The sequence below is a fragment of the Calliopsis andreniformis genome, chromosome 12, assembly GCF_051401765.1.
Source record: "Calliopsis andreniformis isolate RMS-2024a chromosome 12, iyCalAndr_principal, whole genome shotgun sequence".
NCBI classification, from domain to species: Eukaryota; Metazoa; Arthropoda; class Insecta; order Hymenoptera; family Andrenidae; genus Calliopsis; species Calliopsis andreniformis.
The window spans coordinates 1,565,211-1,585,731 of record NC_135073.1 but is presented as its reverse complement, the minus strand read 5'-3'; the positions used below and the strand labels follow the sequence as shown (position 1 = coordinate 1,585,731).

The 20,521-nt window shown below is 31.6% G+C and overlaps 1 protein-coding gene across 2 annotated transcripts; it reads left to right on the top strand.

Moving 5' to 3' along the window:
- Positions 1-2,939: 2,939 nt before the first annotated feature.
- On the top strand, positions 2,940-20,071 carry LOC143185714 (uncharacterized). Of its 2 annotated transcripts, none has more exons than XM_076388923.1 (4): positions 2,940-3,010; positions 4,460-4,543; positions 12,951-13,280; positions 18,956-20,071. In XM_076388923.1, exons 2-4 carry the CDS (start codon positions 4,529-4,531, stop codon positions 19,220-19,222), a joined length of 612 nt encoding a protein of 203 aa, XP_076245038.1. In that variant the 5' UTR covers positions 2,940-3,010; positions 4,460-4,528; the 3' UTR covers positions 19,223-20,071. The 2 variants fall into 2 exon arrangements, with proteins under 2 accessions (XP_076245038.1, XP_076245039.1); XM_076388924.1 differs by having other exon boundaries at positions 2,964-3,034.
- Positions 20,072-20,521: the final 450 nt, after the last annotated feature.

Here is a 20,521-nt window from a genome sequence, read left to right as displayed (position 1 = left end):
GTTTAATATTTAATTAACTTTATGGAAAACGTCATATTAGTAAAAAAGAAAATAACTAATAACAGATTATTACATTATTATGGAACGTTGCTTTTAACACTTAACTGCTATGATATCATTATTATAACATAATGTGATACAATTACTACCATTCCATTATTAAAAATGATTAATAATAGTGATCAGAAAATTTACAACTTTTCAATTTATTTAATTCACTGATATTTTACATAAATGATATTAAAAGTGAAATAGTGTAAATTCTGTGCCCCTAGTCCTACACCAGTTAAGAGTTAAACATATTTATAACATAAATGAACGAAGAAAGTAATTTCTTTAATTGTATTAAGCTGTCAGATACTTTTATGACCATCTATGATGTTTGAATCCAGTTACCCAACATTTTCGGTCATTTAAATAGAACATAGGTGATAAGCAAATTTAGTGAGTTCCTTTTACCTTAACCATTTTGTCTCTGGATAAGTTTATATAAATAAAGTTGTATTATACTTGAACATTTGATATACTTGTTCAGCTCCAACATTAGAATTCTGAATGCTTGATTTTCAAACTGACAGGCACAGTTCTCGAGGGAAATATGTATGATATGATCATAAGAAAAGTGTGGAGAAGTATCGATGAAGAAGTAATTTTCAAGTCATAAATCATAATTTCTCTCAGTAAGTATGGCACAACTGCATTGAAGAGACAACTAATGGTTTTAATCATTGCTGCAACCTATCTTCCCAGCATAACTAAAATTAATAACCAGCTAGTCTGAACCACTATGTACTTACTTATATGAAAGTGGAAGGAAGGGTAGCTTTCAAAATGTGAGCATCGAAAGAGCGTCAAGTAGGAAAGTCTGACGACTGGTGTGAGTTAGAGAAGGATTTAGAGCTATACAGCTGAGAATGTAATAAATTCAGTGGTGTCCGTGGCTTCGAAATCGCGACGTCGCTCGTTACCATGTAAGCGCAGATACGAGGCATTTCCTCGGCCGTGAAAGGGTTGAAGCGAGACTCTGAGCCGTGCTCTGCCCTGACCTGGTCTTGCTCCGCGTTGTTGGATGCACGTAAGACTGAGCGGATTGCTCGCTAAGCAATTCCGAGCGTGCGTATTCGCGCGTACCTTTCTCCTCTTGCTCGACGAACCTGTGAACTGAGGATGTACTGATAATACGCAAAAATGTGGATGCACGTCATGAAAAATTCACCTTTTCGACATACATTTGAAGTTGTTATGGAACACACCTCTATGGTATAGTAGTTGATCAGGTATGTTTTGGGATGAAGAGGCTATCATTGATTTCTTTTATTTTTCGATAGAGAAAGCAATTCATACCATTCCCCTTTTTTTAGACACATCTACATAGCTTATGAATAAGTAAATACATATCGGCTGTTAATAACTCTAATATTAGATAAAAAAATAATTTGTCTCTTCATGTTATCCTACCATTCCACACCCAGATTGGAATTTAATTATACAACATTAACTTTTCAGAGATTTGAGGCTTTCACGACCCGGCATCATACAGTTCTGATGAAGCTAGTTGCAATGCTGGCAGAACGTTGGGAATATAATTCCAAAAGGACACGGCTTACACCCGAAAGTCTCAACAGTCAGAACTGCATTAACTTTTCATTTTTTATAAAAATTTGTTATAAAAGCAATTCATTATTTATGTTCAACGAGAGAAGCAGATAGTAAAAAAGAATTGAAAAATAGCACAAAATGCAAATTTTAAAAATAATAGTGGATTACACAATATGAAGTTTTAGGCAAAACTGTTAAATGGAATGTCTTCATATAGTTTTAATGTTTACCAGGCTATTTTTTCTGTAAAGAAAAGATACGAGCCGCTCCATTTTTTACAAATATAATAATTTACCAATTATGTAACATATAAAGTAATATTTTATTCTTGCAATAAGGTTAAATTTTTAAAAACGTAAGATTATTTTTATCGTCCCATTAAAAAAAATTAAGTGGGATCCGCTTTGATCTTCGGGATAGATCACTATATTTATAAAAACATTCAATGAATTATAAATACTGTAAAACGAACTCTTTTAGTAAGTCAGTCACCAATCTCAAAAAAAAAAAACATTTCTTAGCATTTTACGTTCTTTTACATCCTTGTAGTTACATCCTAATTTCTCATGCAGAATTCTAAGCAACAAGAATTGCAGAAAGGGTTAATCAAGAAAAGATGCATTTCCTATCGATTAATAAATGCAGAAGGAATCGCAGACAATAAGACTCAATAGAATACTTCATTGGTGCATCGAATGCTTCTCGATCGTTCTGAACACCTATGAAATATCAAATTCTTTCCGATAGCAAGCGCGATTATCGGTAGAACGACTTCTTCATGCTGCACCTTCTACAGGCTAAGAAGTCAGCGCACGAATGGCTCGAAAGATCATTTGGCTCGTGTTGATCCGGATTAGCCTTCCCACGATGTAAAGCGATTTGTCACGTGTATCATCGGGACCTTTCCTTCTGCAATTTTTTCTAGAAGACATCACCTACAGAAATTGTTGTAGACTGATACGATAACATAACGTATAACTTTCATTTCAGTCATATGAAGATACACGTACTTGTCATATAATGCATCTGTCTATGAATAACGTTTATAATAATAAAAGGAACACCGTTTGGGTCCACAGTACTTGAGGGGTTGATAACACGAGGAGAAAGTGGTACAGAATTCATCCTCCACTGGTTGATCTCTCGACAGGTCAGCAAGGTTCTAAGGCAAGGTGAGGCAAGGTAAAGCGAAGCAAGGCAACAAGGCGCATCATCCTGTACCCCCTCCTTCTGTTCTTCTTCTTGGGGGACCCAACGCGTCCAAGTATCATCTTATTAGAGCCACGCTATATAAACCCAACCTACCAGCATGCCGAGCAGTTACGTACTGACTTTATTCACAGCAGTGCCGGAGTGCAACGATATATCGGTATAAAAAGACAACACGTGCCTCAACAACTGTATTTTCCGTGTTAGTTACGACGAAAGTCCGACCGTAAGGGCACTCGTCAGACACTTCGACAACGCTTCACTGTTGAACCACCCTCTAACGACACTGTGTTCCTCTGACTCTATTCCTCATGGAATTAGAAGTCTTTTATTTTTTCTTTTTGTTAAGTGATACCTTGTGGAAAAGTTTGTTACATTTTCTATATAATATTTCTTTGAGAGCTCAGAATTTGGCGATTCGTTCGAATTTTCCTAGAGGACTCTATTGATAGTTTTATGAAGGGGAAAGGGATTTTTGTGAAAGTTAAACTACAAAAAAAGTTCGTGAATATGGAGCTACATACACACAACTCATAAGATAAATATTCTGTTGAATTTTTCATGATACCATTATGTTTAGAGTATGTGTTAGTACAATAAAAATAGTAAAGACATGGATTTTCATTTAAATTTTTTAGTTGTTTGGTATTTCAAATTTTAAAACTTCTGTCTTTTATAGGTGAAGTGACTTGAAAGTTATACATTTTTAATTGGAGTCGATTTTCTATTTCCTCTGTTTTGAGTACGAAAATTATCGAAACTGTAAATTTCTTATCTCTGAAAAAAAAGAATTCCTCGAAGTTAAATCATTCATACTTTTTTGATAACTCAATCTGTTTCCTATTAAAATATCTCAAACCGCTAAAAATTTTCAAACTTCTGAGATTACTCAAAGAATTAACTAAAGAACTTTTGAAATTACTCAGCTACTTATTCTACTTGGGTTTCTTATAATCAAATTATTTATATGTATTACTCGTATGAGTACATTATCAAAACTTTTAAAATTTTTTACTCATTTAAGGCTCCTCAAATATCTTAAATTTGTGAAATCTTTTGTTACGAATAAGTAAGTTTCTAATATTAATGTCTTTTATTTTTATTCGGATTACATTTACTTATGTTAGTGTTTTTTATTTACTTTTTTCCACAAAAATTAATTAATCAAATGGAATAATTCGTTGATTCAGTCACGAGATTTAAGAATGGAGAACATAAAGTTACTGAACCTATATCTCGTTATTCCCAGGGAGTGGTGTGTATGCATGCAATGCTACGAACAATTGCAGTCAGGGTGTGGTTAACCGTGAAATGCCGTCGAGGTCTATTCAACCCTCTATGACGCAAAGCACGTAATCTATGCTTCCTTTCAATCAAAGCTCGGGATTATTATAATTTAAAATCCCCAAAAAAGCATAATATTTTAATGGAATTTAATTTATACCGTGAACCTTCAAAGGACTAATTACTTAATTGTAATAAAATAATCCTATGATAATTCTAAATGAATTTCATCTTTAATTAAATAAAAATCGTTAAATTATTAAAATTATTAAACTATATTGAAATAGTTATTGCGGCAAATAGGTATTACAGCAGTCAATGGATTTTGTAGTGCTTTTGTAAAAGGTTGATTTTCAATTTTCCACAGTGTTCTATTGCAAAAGCGGTGCGAGAATTCAGTTCACTACGCCTGGGTCAACATTGTTGCCCATAAAACATGTTTTACCTCCAGGTAAGTTAATATTTATACACTTCTTTGGAAAGAATGTTTTATAACTTTATCAACCTTTTGCACTTCACTAACATTGCTACTGTGGCACTTATAGAGAGTACCATGGCATGGAATGCAAAGGGTTGAGCTTATGAAAAAGTCAAATGTCAATTAATATAAAATTATTTTCATCAGTTTAATAATCGTTAATGTGAGCTCAGTGTTTACTTTCATTAATTAGATAACTGCTAATATTAACTTGCTTGTTAGTTTGTTATACTTTTGCAGTACTTCATTACTTCCAAGAGCTCTAAGTATTGCCCATTTATTGCTTAGTATTAGTGAAAACCTTTTATTTTACTCCTAAAATAATATTTAAATAACAATCCTCAATAATGTAGCGTATCATCTTAATTGATTCTAAATAGTTAGAAATCTAAATGACACTAACGAGAAGGGAAACCATTTGAAGCAATAAACACCAATCCCCTCGCCCGTCCAATTATTATAATTAATTGCAGTCTCTCAACCAATGAACTTCGTGACGCATAAATCTCGATTCGCGTATCTTAAGGGGAGAGGTGTCAACAAACCTTCGCAAGTCCTCGCAAATACTGCGATTAATCAGCAGAAAAGATGAATCACACGAACCCTCCATAATTGATTTATCGTTATGCATACTACGTAGTCCTTCCAGATGTTGGAGAAAGCATAGCTACTGCTACTGACAACCCTAACACTGGGATCGGATTCTAAATTGATTTTGATGAGTTTTCCAACTACATATTTAGACAAATAAAAACTCTAAGAAACCTTAACTATTTTGTATATAATTTAAGACGCAACAGCAATAAGACTAACAAATAAATTAACTATCGTTCCAGGATTTTCAATCTATTATGACTTCAGTGATTTTTAAAAATCTGAAAGTAAATACTTCGATAATATTACCGTGAAAAATAATATAGAGAAATAAGTCTTTAAGATGACCAAAAGTGTAAGACTTTAAGATTCCTCTGTAGTGTCTCTTCAAAGCGTCTTATGGATATTTTCGAAAGTCTTTAAGACGTACGATGTCGGATGTTTTTAGTTAAAATTATGTCATAAAACGTTCAGACGTGAAATGGACATAAAATAGACGTTTTCAAGACTTCGTGTGCTATTCGGACTGTTTAAATGCACATCCATCGACTATTGGTAACCGACAATTTTATCGATCTAAATGATGACTACGGACAGAACAATCCTTTTTCCATGTAATGGATAAGAAAACAATCGATATGTAAAATTTGTAATTGGACTTTAGATGGACAAATTTGTTGATCACCGATTGTCAATAGATGTGCGTTTAGGCTAAAACTTCTAAAAACTATAGCTTTTAAAATTATGAATACTTTGTTAAGGGGTAGATTTATTTAAAATTAATAGTATAATTTCGATGGTAGGTGGACACACTTGTTCACCCACTTGACCAGTTTTACCTAGGTAAAACTTATAGACAAATTTAAGACATAAAAATATGAATCTCAAAATCCTTTGATTCGAGTCTCATAGAATGACAATTTTGTTATTTTTACATATTACTTTGCTTCTAATCTTTCACATTCTTTCTTTGCTTCTAATCTTTCTTCTGGATGGTTCCTCTTTTCAAAATTTATATCTACTCCTAAAAACTAAAGTTAAAATATCTTCTAAGTTAGTAATTTCGAAACATAAATTTTCACTATAAAGTAAAAGAATAAAAGTAAAATTCACTTTCCAGTATCTAAAACACCTTCACCTTTAAAAGGGACTAGATAATGTGTATACCATTCGAAATCATTTAATTTTAACTAATTAAATTTTTGTCCATTAAATTGCACAAAAGTTACTCATGCATTTATATAAACATTTTAAACAATTAGTATATACAAATGTAAATTTAACTTCATGAAAACGGTATATAACTAATTTAAAAATTTAATATTTTTATATATTCAAATTTTGTATAAAATTTATAACTTGATTCACAGTTCTTGTAAATAATTACCTATATAAAGAATTAAAATATTGTAACTTCCAAATTCTGATATTTAAAGTTACTTTCTATAAAAACGAATAAGGATTAACAACTAATATTAGCAGATAATAGCAAATCATATTCTAGAATTTCTTTATACTCATGAGAGTTCATATTTGAATAGTCCTTCAAAAAGCCTTCATTCAATGTATTTCCTTCGTCAAAACTTAGTATTAAAAGCTAATATATACAGGATGTTTCCAAACATATGGAACAATTTTTGAGGGTAGATTCTAGACACGAAAACAATGAAAGAAGTTCATGTGCACATATGTCCGGAATTGCTTAACTTTTTAGTTATATTCTACTTTATATTGTGCGGGATGTGATACTTTCTTTAAGATTTATCACTGTATGCCACTCGTTCAAGGGACGTGAATATTCCTGAGTCTAGTGGGACCTTAAGGAGAACAGCACATCGTGCATATAAGAAATGGGCCAACATTTTACGCAATATAAGACATGAAAACAGCATGTAACTAAACAACTATGCGTTTTCGGGCATATGTGCATTTGAACTTTTTTCATTGCTTTTGTATCTAGAACCTATCCTCCAAAAGTGCCCCGCGTTTTTTTTATTGTTTTCACGATTGAAACCAGCGTTTTACAACACAAAATAGCGTATAACCAAAAATCGAAGCATTTCTGGACATATGTTTATACGAACTCTCTTTATTATCCGTGTATGTAGAATTTATCCTCCACAAATGTCCCATATATTTGGAAATACTCTGAATTGTATACATATGTATAATTAATTTCACTAAACATAAGCTGAAGAAAATAAACGTCTATTTAGGCAAAAATTGTTACAATCCTTCCGTCAATACGTTTCTAGAATCCTTCGATTCCAAACATCTTTCGTAATCGATTGACTCTATTCCTATCCATTGCTCATCAAAGGATTTGACTCTAAATTGGCGTTCTAATGACTTCGCCTATTTAATTAACCATGATAGAAAGTTTGCGTATACGTAGCTTACACAACTTGATTCAGTTTCGCAGCTACTACCCGGCACAATACCCTATTATTCTTCTTTCTTCTTTAGGATAAACGTATCTCTATCCCTTTCCAAGAAGTTTCTGAACAGAGTTCTATCTTGGAAATATAAGAAATCCGATAATGGAAAGTGCATGATCCTCTTTGCGCAATAAGATCATAAATGTTTGAAAAAAGAGCTTGATAGATTTACATATGATGGTGAAGTTTTATTGCTGATAATTATGTCGTCTACGAGATGAACATTTACTTTTGAAATAGTAAGTTGACAGGTTTGTTCTTAAAGGTTTCTTGAGATGTTTAATGCTTCTGTATAAAAGCTTTTACTCAATACTTTTCAGTTGCTTGATTGTATGGCTATAAAAGGATAATTTTACTACGCGATACAAAACCATAAAAAAGTACCTAATTGTAACGATGAAGTGCTTGCAGAATAAGCAAATTAGAATAAAACCGCTTTTGTAAACAGAAGATAATAATGTTCTATACTTAATTTTTATTCGGTTTATTTAGCAGAAGTTCATGTACGTACACATTTTCATAAGTACAACCAAAGAAATTAAAATTTATTAAAAGCCTAAATAAAAATTTATTTCCTTTTCAGAAATATTATAACGTGTACATTTTACATTCAATATTTCGTATATTTTTACATATTATTTGCGTTATGTACTTTTTTGCATTTTCGTCGAGGTATTAGTTCATCGATTATCTCGTGTTGATTGTAAGTTTTCTTATGAAATTGCATACCTGCTTGTATCTTCTATTTCATTCTACTTTAAAGCATGTCAAAAATTTGTACAGTATATCTCTTTCTGTGCAATGTTTTCATGTGTATGATGCAAGTAACATGGAGATTACAGTCCTTGATTTGAGATTTGAGGAAGACTTGCATCACTTTGGCTATGACAATGAACGTTAAACAATAACTACTGAAACAATGGTGTAAACCTGATAACAGCCGTACTTTTCTTTAGTTAGTAAGCTTAAGTGAACTAGCCAGTTAAACTGCTTAGCATTCTTTTATAAATTATTTTATAATATTTCAACATGTCATACTTCTGTCAACTATTTTCATACAGTACATATTTGACTTTAAAAACATCGATTTTGATTTGTTTTTTTTTTTTTTATTGAGCGTATCAAACAATTCAATTTAAAATACATCCACTAGTAGTATTTTTAACTATGATTTCAAACAATATCTCCAAAAAGCATAATATGGCATAGAAAAGGATAATACGATCTTTGATTGAATTCAATTTTATTAGATACTTGATAAAAAATATAATACAGTGATTCCCATTAATATATTCGGACACTCCTATAATTTTGTTTTCTGAGCCTTATATGTCGTATAAATATCATACAAGGAACAAAAATATATTACATCATATTATAGCATATATAGGTAAATACAAAAAGATTAAAAAAGATGTTGATTTGTTATATACAATTATTTAAATGTTTATAAGACTAAGCCTAAATCCACACCTACCGATAAATAATCGGTGACCGAGAAAATTGTTAGTCTAATAAAGGGCTCCATACACGATACGATCAATCTCGAGGCATGCCTCATGAATCGGTATCATTGAATTTTGGAAGACCCCCTTTTCCTCTGTATCGCTATTACAAAATTATTTAGTAATAGCCATTAGTAATTATTAGAAAATAATCAACGCTGAACATCATTTTTCTGGCAAACAATTTAAAAATTTTTTTATATTCTACAGTATAATTTATTTCGTAAGGGTTGTCATGCTTTTGCGACAAAATCATTATTTTAATTTTAAGAATTAAACTTTCAAAGTATCCGAATATATGTGCAGTATTAGAACCTCTACTTTTTCGATTTTTCTTGTATTATTTAAGCAGCAATCAACACTATTCTTATTTATATTTATGCTATATTTGCTTACCTAACAATAACCTAACAAGTCAATACTATCTTTCTTCTATTCTAAATTCTATTCTTCTTATAAATTTTTCTACCGGCAAACTTAAAAATTGTTTTTCGATAATATCTAAGATTTAGTTTTATATATTGAACATATAATTCAAATTCGAAATACTTTTTTAACAGAAATCATCGTTTTTTCCAATCAATTTAAAAGTACCTCTCCTATAATACTATCTAACAGATCGTTATATTCTACTTTCACAAATATTGTATTCTTCTCAGCTATCAACTTAATTGTATTCTTCTCAGCTATCAAATTAATGGAAGAGTGAAATGACGAAAACCAGGAAAAGCCGTGACAATTAAACAAACAATGTCTTTCAAATTAACTTTTTCCACAATCAGTGAGTTTTTCCAGGTCTTCGTTAGAACTCCATCGTAAGAATACATAATTACCTGTAACATACAGGCTGATTCTTGGTAATATAATTAAAGAAGCAGGCACAGAAATAATTAAAACTAGAAACAATGTCTTTAATTTGCGTAATGCATTTGTGTGCTTTCATAAGTTTACATATTAATTCTGGGACCAAAAATTAGGTAAAGATAAAATACATTTAGAGGAAACAGTTTCGCACGCATTCGCTGCACCTACAGTCGGCAAAGAGACGAAGCAGAAATGAGGCGGAAGGCGCATAATTAAATCGTTGTGAAACCCTTGTAAAGCGACACATATGAAGAATGAAATTCTCCACGCAATTATCTTACGCTTTAAGTACCCCTCCTTATTCTTTCTTTTGATTATTAGATTTTTTATTTATACAGGGTATAACAAATATAGCTTTCAATATTTCAAAGGGTTGTAGGGGATCTTAATTGGAGCTCAAAATGTCCTATGATATAGTGCAACAATAACGCCTAAATTAATAATCAGAGGATTATAATTTTACAGATGTAAGTTAGCAGATGGATTTTTGAAGTTTTATAAAAGTTAAATTATAAGAAACACAACATAATTTATCAAGACTTTTTTGATCTGATAATATAATTAATTTAGCATATAGGTATGTTAATTTTAAGGCATTATTATTGCAACACAAAGACAGGTTAGACACTACGTCACAGAACATTTTATGCTCCAATTTGGATACTCTATCACCCCTTAAAATATTGAAGGCTATAATTATAGCACCCTGTACAAATATTTTCAATTTTGCTTTAAATTTTTATTTCTACAATGACTTAATCTGTAGCAAGTGGTATTATAGGTATCATTATTCATTCCCGTAGATTAGTAGGATAATTAAAATTAATACTAATCTTCACTAATTTCTAATTTAATAATACTCCAAGGCTGGAGATATTATAATAATATTATGCCATTAGGTAATATTAATATTATATTATGTTAATATTTGATTGAGGTATTAATCAGAGCTATTGATGTCACTTACATGATTTCACAGCTTCTATCACTTATAACATGTGTTTTAATGCGATAGAGTTACACAATACCAAACATCTCAGTTTCTACTTGAAGAAAACGCCTCGAACGTCACATTATACATCTGTCGTCCTGTTTGCAACATGCCAACAGTTCATTACATTCTCATCACGACTACGTGCAGCTGACATGCGTTTTGTTAGCAAGAGGAAACGCGGTACCATTAAAAGTTGCGCGTTAAGCGATTACTGCGCGGATAATTGAATACAGTTGTGTAAATGGTAGTAGGAGGATGAGTCGGAGGACACTCGCCTCCAGAGACACTTAGATCCTGTCGCTTAACGATTGTATTCGTGGAAAATTGATGAGATCTATTGTCACTGTTCTAATTTTTAGACTTAATCGCTATGAATGCGTTATCCTTTCATTCTGGTATAATTAAAATTGAAAAATTACTGTAAACAACTTTTTACCTGATTATTTAATCAACAAATTTTTGTTAGCAGAATAAACTTTTTTAAAAAACATAGAGGTTTATTGAATTATAATAGTTGCAGCAGATGTCCTTCTACACATAAAATAATGCGTAATAATGAAATGAAGTATATTTAACAATATATATAATATCCTGAGTGTACCATAACCAATGGTGGGATTTCAGTAATTTAACAACTGGTTGGATGCACTATTAATAAAAAAATAATTTATTATTTCCGAAAATATAATTATTTGATGTTTATACATAAACAGTAACAAAAATGGATTGTTGCAAAAAAAGTTATTAAGTATTACTAAATGAATTTTATTATACCTACATCTTACAAAAAGAAAGGACAAAACTATGATTTCAAATATTACCATGTCGCTTCTCCAGTAGCATCTTGTTTTGCAATTTATTTCGCTTTTATCTGAAGATCACTGGCTGCATGATTGGTTCTTAACCACCTTTTCACTACATACGGAATTAGGATTCCATTCAATGATAGACTAATGGAACTAATATTTATTATATTTGCTATTTTAAAAGCAGTTGACCTAATTTCTCTTATCTCATTGCGTACAAATTATGTTCATTTTTTAAAAACCTTTCCCTGTTTCTGCAGAACTTTACAGCAGTAATTGTTCTGATTATATCTTTAGCTTTTCGAACACTTTCAGGAATTGCAGAATTCTTAGAATTTTGTAAAACGTTTTAGTTAAAAATTTCATTAAGAAATTGTAATTTATTGCTGTTTCCGTGTAACGAGCGACTTACCACCGTTTCCACGCAAATACGGTTGTAAAAATGTATTATTTAATTTAAATAAACGGTTCACAGAATTACAGAACTTTTAGGTAGCAATTCTGCTGAATCGGTATAATGCAGCTGAATTCCATTACTACGTACGTACATATACGTTTTACACATTACATACATACATATGCATTTGGATCTTCGCTTCAGAATTATTAATTATTAGAAAAACGTCTAAAATTCGAGTGCAATGTGTCTGGCATGCGAGTTTTTCCACTTCCCCCGTGCATTAGTCAGATTAGACATATCAAAATCACTAAAATAAGTCCTGAGTCAGATACATTTTACGCATATTTTAAACGTTTTCTCAACAAGTAATAACTCAGAAACGAAGTCTGAGGTTCATTTTCATTTTTGTCTTAGTTTAGCATACAGAATCATCCCTTGAAATTTCTAACACATGTTTTCAAACACTCTGTACATACTACTGTGCACAAGTATTTGAACACATTCACATGTATACACTTGCATTATTGGTAATGCATGAAATACTTACACTTTCTTATTTAGACTAACTGATATTAAATGTTATTCTTATCGGCATTTGTAAACCTTATATAATTGACTGAGACGATATTTGTAGACAAAAATATATTATAGAATTTTACTTTGTGTATTTTACATATTTCAATAACCTGAAAGTATCAAAATACTTATGCACGGTAGTGCACAAATACAAATTTTTTTATAAAATAAATATCAAATGATTTGTAAATTTTTTGTTACAGATAGTAATACTCTGCATGGCAATAGTCCATGTTCTTTGTGATCTACCTCCTGGGACAAGACGTAACACATATTTACCACCTGAACCAACAAAGGGCTACAATTATGATACACCTAGAATACCATTTCCCAAACCCACAACCACCACGAGACCACCCTTCTCTTCAACAACACCTTTTCCACATTCTTATCCTAAACCAACCACGAAATTTCCTTCATCCAGGCCACCTCCTGATAATGGATACCCACCTCCAGGTCCAAGGCCTACTCCAGAATTCCCAGATTATGGAACTCCCACCAGACCTACTACTAATACTATAACTCCTAGTGGGGTAAGTAACAAAGCAACAAAGTATTTTGGCTTGAAAATATAAAATCAGAAATTAGAAAAGCTTTTCGCATACATAGGTTAACTATAATAACGTGATTTTGTTTTCGGAGTATTTTAAAAAGCTATATAGGGAATCTAAATAATATAATTGAATTACAAAATAGTTAAAATACACTTTAGCTAATTCAATCTCGATTAATGTCAAATCTATAAAACTTAAATTTAAAAAACAATATTAATGTTTGAGACAGTATTGATAGTTCCGCATTGAAAACATTAGTTTAGAATAGTGGTTCTTAAAATCATCTCCTATTCATAGACGACGTCTTGAAGACGTCTATTTTATGTTCATTTTATGCCTGAACGTCTTACGACATAATTTAGACGTCTTAATAACGTTCAAGAGCGTACCTCTTAAAGACTTGCAAAGTTTACGTCTATAAAACGTCTTAAAGACACACTACATGGACGTCCTAAAGATTTATGCTTTTGGACGTCTTAAAAACGTCTAATTTTTGTCTGAACGTCTTATATACGTAATTTGGACATCCTTAAAACGTCTGATAAATGTTTTTTAAGACGTCCTAAAGACAAACTGATTTGAACATCGAACATTTCAGAGACGTCTTTTAGACACTTTTAAGACTTTACTGGATGTCTTTAAGACATTTTTAAGACATCTCTGTGCTACCCCCCCCCCCCCCCCCAAATAGCACAGAGCCATCTTAAAAACGTCTTAAAAACATCCAGTAAAGTCCTAAAAATGTTCAAAAGACATCTCTAAGTTGTCTGATGTTACAAATTAGTATGTCTTTAAGACGTCTTAAAAAACATTTATATAACGTATATAACGTATATAATTATAAACGTATATAAGACGTTCAGACAAAAATTAGACGTTTTTAAGACATCCAAAAGTTTAAGTCTTTAGGACGTCCATGTAGTGTGTCTTTAAGACGTTTTATAGATATAAACTTTGCAAGTCTTTAAGATGTACGCTCTTGGATGTTTTTAAGACGTTTAAATTATGTCGTAAGACGTTCAGGCATAAAATGAACATAAAATAGACGTCTTCAAGACGTCGTGTGGTATCTGGGACATGGGTATAATATAGACTGTATAACAAAATATGGACCATTTTGGGTAGTAGGTTCTAGACACGAAAACAATGAAAATCGATCATATACATATATAAACTGGAAATGCTTACTTTTTTATTTATACTCCCCCATTTATGTGGAATCCCCGCTCAATTTAAAAGGTCCGAAATATCCTTGGATCATTCTAACGAATTTTTTTTTCGTATATATTTTGATTAAAAAATCTTTATATGTATTTAAAAAGCCTCAACTACATATATATTGAAAGAACTCTTCGTAGTTTATTATTGTATCGCGTGTCAGACAGGTTTTTTGTAGAGAGAGACTTTGCAATGCCAAAAATATTTTATGTTGAATTTATCTGGGGAATAAAATATATGTATATTCCTCTAAAATAGACGAATGAAATTAGTCTTTATCGTAGATGATTTTAAAAAATTTTTTTTAAGTTGTAAACGTTTGAATTTCGGGAAAAATTTTCAGTAGTTCTTAGTTAATGAAAAAAAAAATAATATTCATAAAATAAAAATCGAAGCGTCGTAACTTGAAACGTCGAGTGGAAGTGGCCTCTAACATAAGCAGACAATAATTGTTCCTGGTCGTAGAAGTGATTAAAGCCCTCATCTTCTTAGACCATATTGTATACTACTAGACATGACTTGGGTGTAGTGTATGTATAGGAAATGCGGGAATCGAGTGAAACAAAGATAACGTGGAAAGTGTGACGTCACATGTAGACTAAAGGTGATTCACAATGGTTGACATGGCATTAACTTAAATTATAAATGTTTAAAAAGAGCTGCAAATATGCTGTGTTCAGGGTTGCATGGAAATACACAATAATATATAAGCAACAAATTAGTTTATGATAACGATAAAATACGCAACAGGCTGACTGAAACTACTTTATATTATAATCTACAATCAAAAATAAATAAATTTCCTCCAAATATTTGTGTACTATTCGTATTTTTATTATTCGTTTAAGCCAAAATAAGTTTTAAGAGAGTAGTTACTCAGATACCTTTTCCAGAATATTATCGGTATCTCAATATCGAATTCAAATAAATGCAAAATTATAAATCTCCAAAATATATGTATTATAATGAGCACTATTTAAAATTGTAAAGATAGAGTAAAAATTAATAACTAAAATACATATCCATAAAAAATATTATATTGTATACTTTGAAAAAAATATATGTATACATTTATTTATTTATTTATTACAAAAATTAATAACATACTCTAGTCGAACATTAAAAATAGTTTTATATGTTTGAAACATTGATATACCACTCTTTTGAAACTGCATAGATAGTATACAGGGTGTTACCTCTAACGCGACGTACGATATTTCACCCACTTTCAGTCACCTGACAAAAACAAGTTTAGAATAAAAGTTGCAGGGTACGGAATGTACAATAGATGTCAGTAAAAAAACTTCGAAAACAGTTTGTTTTCATGGCAAAATCAAGGTCACCTTGGGTTTTATTTCTTTTACCATATTGTAGAGAACATCGGAACAAATTCAAAACATCTATTACATAATATTTTTACTAGCATATTACTCAATTTTGCAGTTATGAAAATGTAAAATATTTAGTTTCTCGTCGTATTTGACTTTAAGATAGTCTAAACATTATCAGCAGCTAAAAATATTCTAGAATTCCAAGAGAGAATCAATTCAGAATGCAGAACTGTGAATCCAGCAAGTCTAATTGCAACAACACATTCAAACTTCTGTAAAAAGGCAAAATATTGCGTTGCGGAAGACGGAATGCATTTCGAATATGTAATTGAATAAAGTGTATTTTCCTTATCTTCTAGTCGTATGTTTACATTCAATAATCTTAGGTCAATTATGTTCACACGTCTTAAAATCAAATACGACAAAAAGCTAAATATTTCACATTTCTACTACTGTAAATCGAGTAACATATTAGTAAAAATATCATGTAATATGTGTTTTGAATTTATCTCGATGTCCTTTATAATATGGTAAAAAAAAATATGTGTTTCTATTTGTAAAACACAAGGTGACCTTGATTTCACCATGAAAAATAAACTGTTTTCAAAATTTTTGACTGATATTTATTGTATACCCCATGCCCTGTAAATTTATTCTAAACTTTTTTTTGTCAGATGGCAGCAAATGGGTGAAAAATCACGCATCACGTTAGAGGTAACACCCTCTATATCGTACTAGCATAGCTTATACATCTTGCCCACGTGTAACATCATGTAAATGTTTTATCTTTGCTTCAAGGAAATTATCTAACGCCGTGTCTATAAGTATACATGGTCTAAGCTCACCTTCTAATATTCTTGTCACTTCACTTATTTTAGCGACCTAATCATGTTCATTTTACCGTTTGATTAATCTTACAATCAAGCTATAGCTTGATAGCTTGAGAAATATATTTCTGGACCAACTATACTGAGCCAGCATTTTTTTGGACAGTATGCATATGAACTTGTTTGAGTGTCTACGTATGTAAAACCTACTCTGCAAGAATATCACATGTTTTTTATACAAATATCCTATATTTAAATATCCTGTATATCCTATATCATACTTGATTTAATATACGGGCTGTGTGGAAAATCGTAGTACAACCGGCCAAGGGGTAATTCTACGTAAAAAAAATAAGGAAAAAATTTGGTATTCAATTTTTCATCCGAAGCTTTGTTTTCGAGAAAATCGAACTTTAAGTTTATTACATTCATTTTAGTTTATTACTTTACTAGTACTGTTGGAAATATCCTCCTTGTTGCTGCATACATAACTGTGCTCGACGAATTAAAAATAACTGAACGGATTGTAACGTATTATTATTTTTTAGTTTTTCAAACACTTGAAGAATTGTTTGCTTTAGCTGTGCAATGTTGTGAATATTTTCTTTGTACATTTTTTCTTTCACATGTCTCCATAAATAAAAATCCCAGGATGTGAGGTCCGGAGACTTTGGAGGTCAGTATATCTTACCGTCACGACCTATCCAACACGAATACTTTTCATTTAAGAAATTTAAAACTAGTCCCGTGAAATGTGGTGAGGCATGTTGAAAAATAATTCTAGTTCTGATATCAAGAGGTACTTCTTCTAACAATGAAGTATCATGTAAAAACTCTAAATATCTGCTTCCATTTAGGTTGTCTGGGAGAAAATAAGATCCTACGATTTGATTATCAATTATGCCTGTCCAAACATTGACGCTTCACCTCTCTTGAAACTGAGTTTCACGATAAATACGAGGATTTTTGTCTGACCACTACTATGTATTGTGGACATTGAAAATTTCATCTTATATAATTTTGGAGTCATTAGACCATAAACCGTTGACCTACAGCGTGACATTCGAGTAACCAGTGACAAAAATTCATTCTTGGCACGTAATCTCGTTCCAGAAGATTCTGTACCCACATAACGCGGTATAGATACATGCGGTTATTGTGCAGCATATATCAGATTGTTCAGTACTAACATTATGTATTGTTAGAAATCGATATAAATCGTAGTCTAACTCGTGGGCGTTTATTACAACAATCACTGATTAGCAGCAAACAGTGCAAATGTGTGCGTAATTAACTATAAAAGTGACAAAAGCTCCACCGATGTGAACGCTGTTGATGCTCGAATCAGAAGAAGAGCCCTACGCGTGGGGTCCTCTTCCGCACCCATTTTCAGCAATGTTGCCGAGGTGCGTTGCCTCCCTGGGTTTTCCCCCGGGGCTGCCGCTTGTCCTCTCGGGGTGCATTCCCGCCTCGGTGGCTGCTTCCGGAGAGCACCATTCATGCCGTTTAAGCGACATTTTTAAATTTTCTTATAGTATAGAATTAAGATTTCTTATACTAATGTATCATTTACACTCTGAAGAGCACTTTCTTCAATTTTGTTGTACAATCATCGACTACAACCACGATTTTCATAACACGATACAAGATACAGATGAGCCAGTCTCAGCTGCCATTTATTCCACTCTCTGTACAACTTTTCTATCCGGATGTCGGCAATTAGAAAATTTTTCTGCGTAATATCTGTTTGCAGCAGAAGCGTTACCTCTACAAGTTCCCAAAGCGAGTAACATGTCAACATACTCTTGATTAAAATACCTTGCCATAGCTTAATAATTTGCAACAAACGAAATAAAATAAATTGTTACGCAGAATAAACTATTATCAGAATAAATTATGTTTATCAGAACTGTTTATCAAAATAAACTATGCCTTTCGACAGACATCGAACTATCTGGGTATTTCCTACAGTATCCTATCATTATCAATGCTTATAAACACTAACACGGACAGAAACAACCGGTAATAGAATACATGATAAGTAAATCACATTGCATATTTGAGCAAACTACAAATTCTATTTTCTCGAAAATGAAGCCTCAGATGAAAAATTGTTTACTACATTTTTTTCTTATTTTTTTAACTTAGAATTACTCCCTGGCCGATTATACTACGATTTTCCACCCACTCTGTATACATTTTTATATTTATATATTTTAAATTTGTTCGTGAAGGACCAATTCTTGTATTAATTCTTATATTAATATAATGATCTTAGCATGATCATCATCATCATGAGCCAGGCATGCCGTTCGACTTCAACTATGCAGTGAAGGAAGATGCCTTTGGCAACGACTATTCCCACAACGCCATAAGCGATGGTGACATCGTCCGTGGCGAGTACAGAGTCCAGCTTCCAGATGGAAGACTACAAATCGTTCGATATACTGCTGACTGGAAGCATGGTTTCAGTGCGCAAGTTTCTTATGACGGGAATCCCCGTTTCGATGCTGCTCGACCGCCTGGCACCTTTACGGGCTATTAAGCGCATCGTCGAGCCTAGGGTTGCGAATTTGTACGATGTTAACACACGTTTGTCTTGTGGTTCTTATTGTTAATTTTCACCGTGCAGTCTTGCGTTAATTAACTAAACTATTAATTTCATTAACATTCTCTTTCATTTTTCGAATGTCGTTTCGATTATCGTTAGTTTAGAAGTGAATCCAGAAATTAATGCTACTTAAAGTTGCAAAACATCTCATGTTTACGTGGAACTGCTTGATATTCTTGGCCTACCCACTAAAAAACCCCTACATGTTAGTCCAAGCTAATTAATCTGACTTGTTAATACCCGGATATCCCTTGTTGGGCATTGCTTCTGAGTGTTGAGAGATCCTTTCTTTGATATTTCTACACAGTCGAGAGTTGCAGCATAATGACTCCAGATATCAAAATTATTTACAAAGACTATCTGAAACAAGGGAAATTATAATCTGCTTGAAGTCTGTCAAATAAATTAATTGTTAGACTACAAAAATCTACAACAATCAACAAAAATCTATAACAATAAATACCGTTGAAACATACTTTTATAATCAACAAGTAGTATTTCTTTCTAATTTTCCCACTTTGGCCATTGAACGCAAATGAAATGAATTTTATTTATAATCGTGTATTGCTTAAAATTATAATTGCTACTACTGTCTCTTTTATATCTCCTGCCGGTGCAAATTTTAGATAAAAGTAATTGAAGACAATTTTCTAGCCAAGAATGTATTTCTTATTCTTCAGTTAGATATGTCCAATGGACATAAATATATACGAAGAATAATGTGAAAACTGATGAAGTCAAAGTGTAATTCTTTTTTGATTCATGAAATAGCAATTAAAAATTAATTTGTAAAGTATTTTTAAGGGTGTTAATAAAATAATGCTATTTCTATACAATTACATGCTACTGCTACAAAAATGATCGTATGAAACTTATAAAAATTTTAAAAATTTATGACTTCAATTGTATGAACAAGAAAATATTCAATAAATGTACAGAATTCTTAAGTTTTCATTATTTGAAGAATTTATTCATTGTATTATGATGTTTTATAATAAAAATGTATTTTATTTAATGTTTTACCTTTTTAATTAGTTTTATTTGTAACACTAAAAATTTCATGTTTGTCATTTACATAAACATCTACATATAGTACGTAAAATAATTCTAAAAGTTTTTATATTTAACATAGTCTTTTTATACTGGATTTAAAAAAAAAACTCAAAATTTAAAAGTACATGCACACTGTCAACCCTAGCCTCGACCAATAATTGTAACTTTTTGTAAAAAATC

What these genes read in the sequence shown, in the direction of transcription:
- LOC143185714 (XM_076388923.1), top strand. An exon ending in ATACTATAACTCCTAGTGGG is followed by an intron (nt 13,281 to 18,955) that starts GTAAGTAACAAA and finishes TAATGATCTTAG; the next exon opens with CATGATCATCATCATCATGA.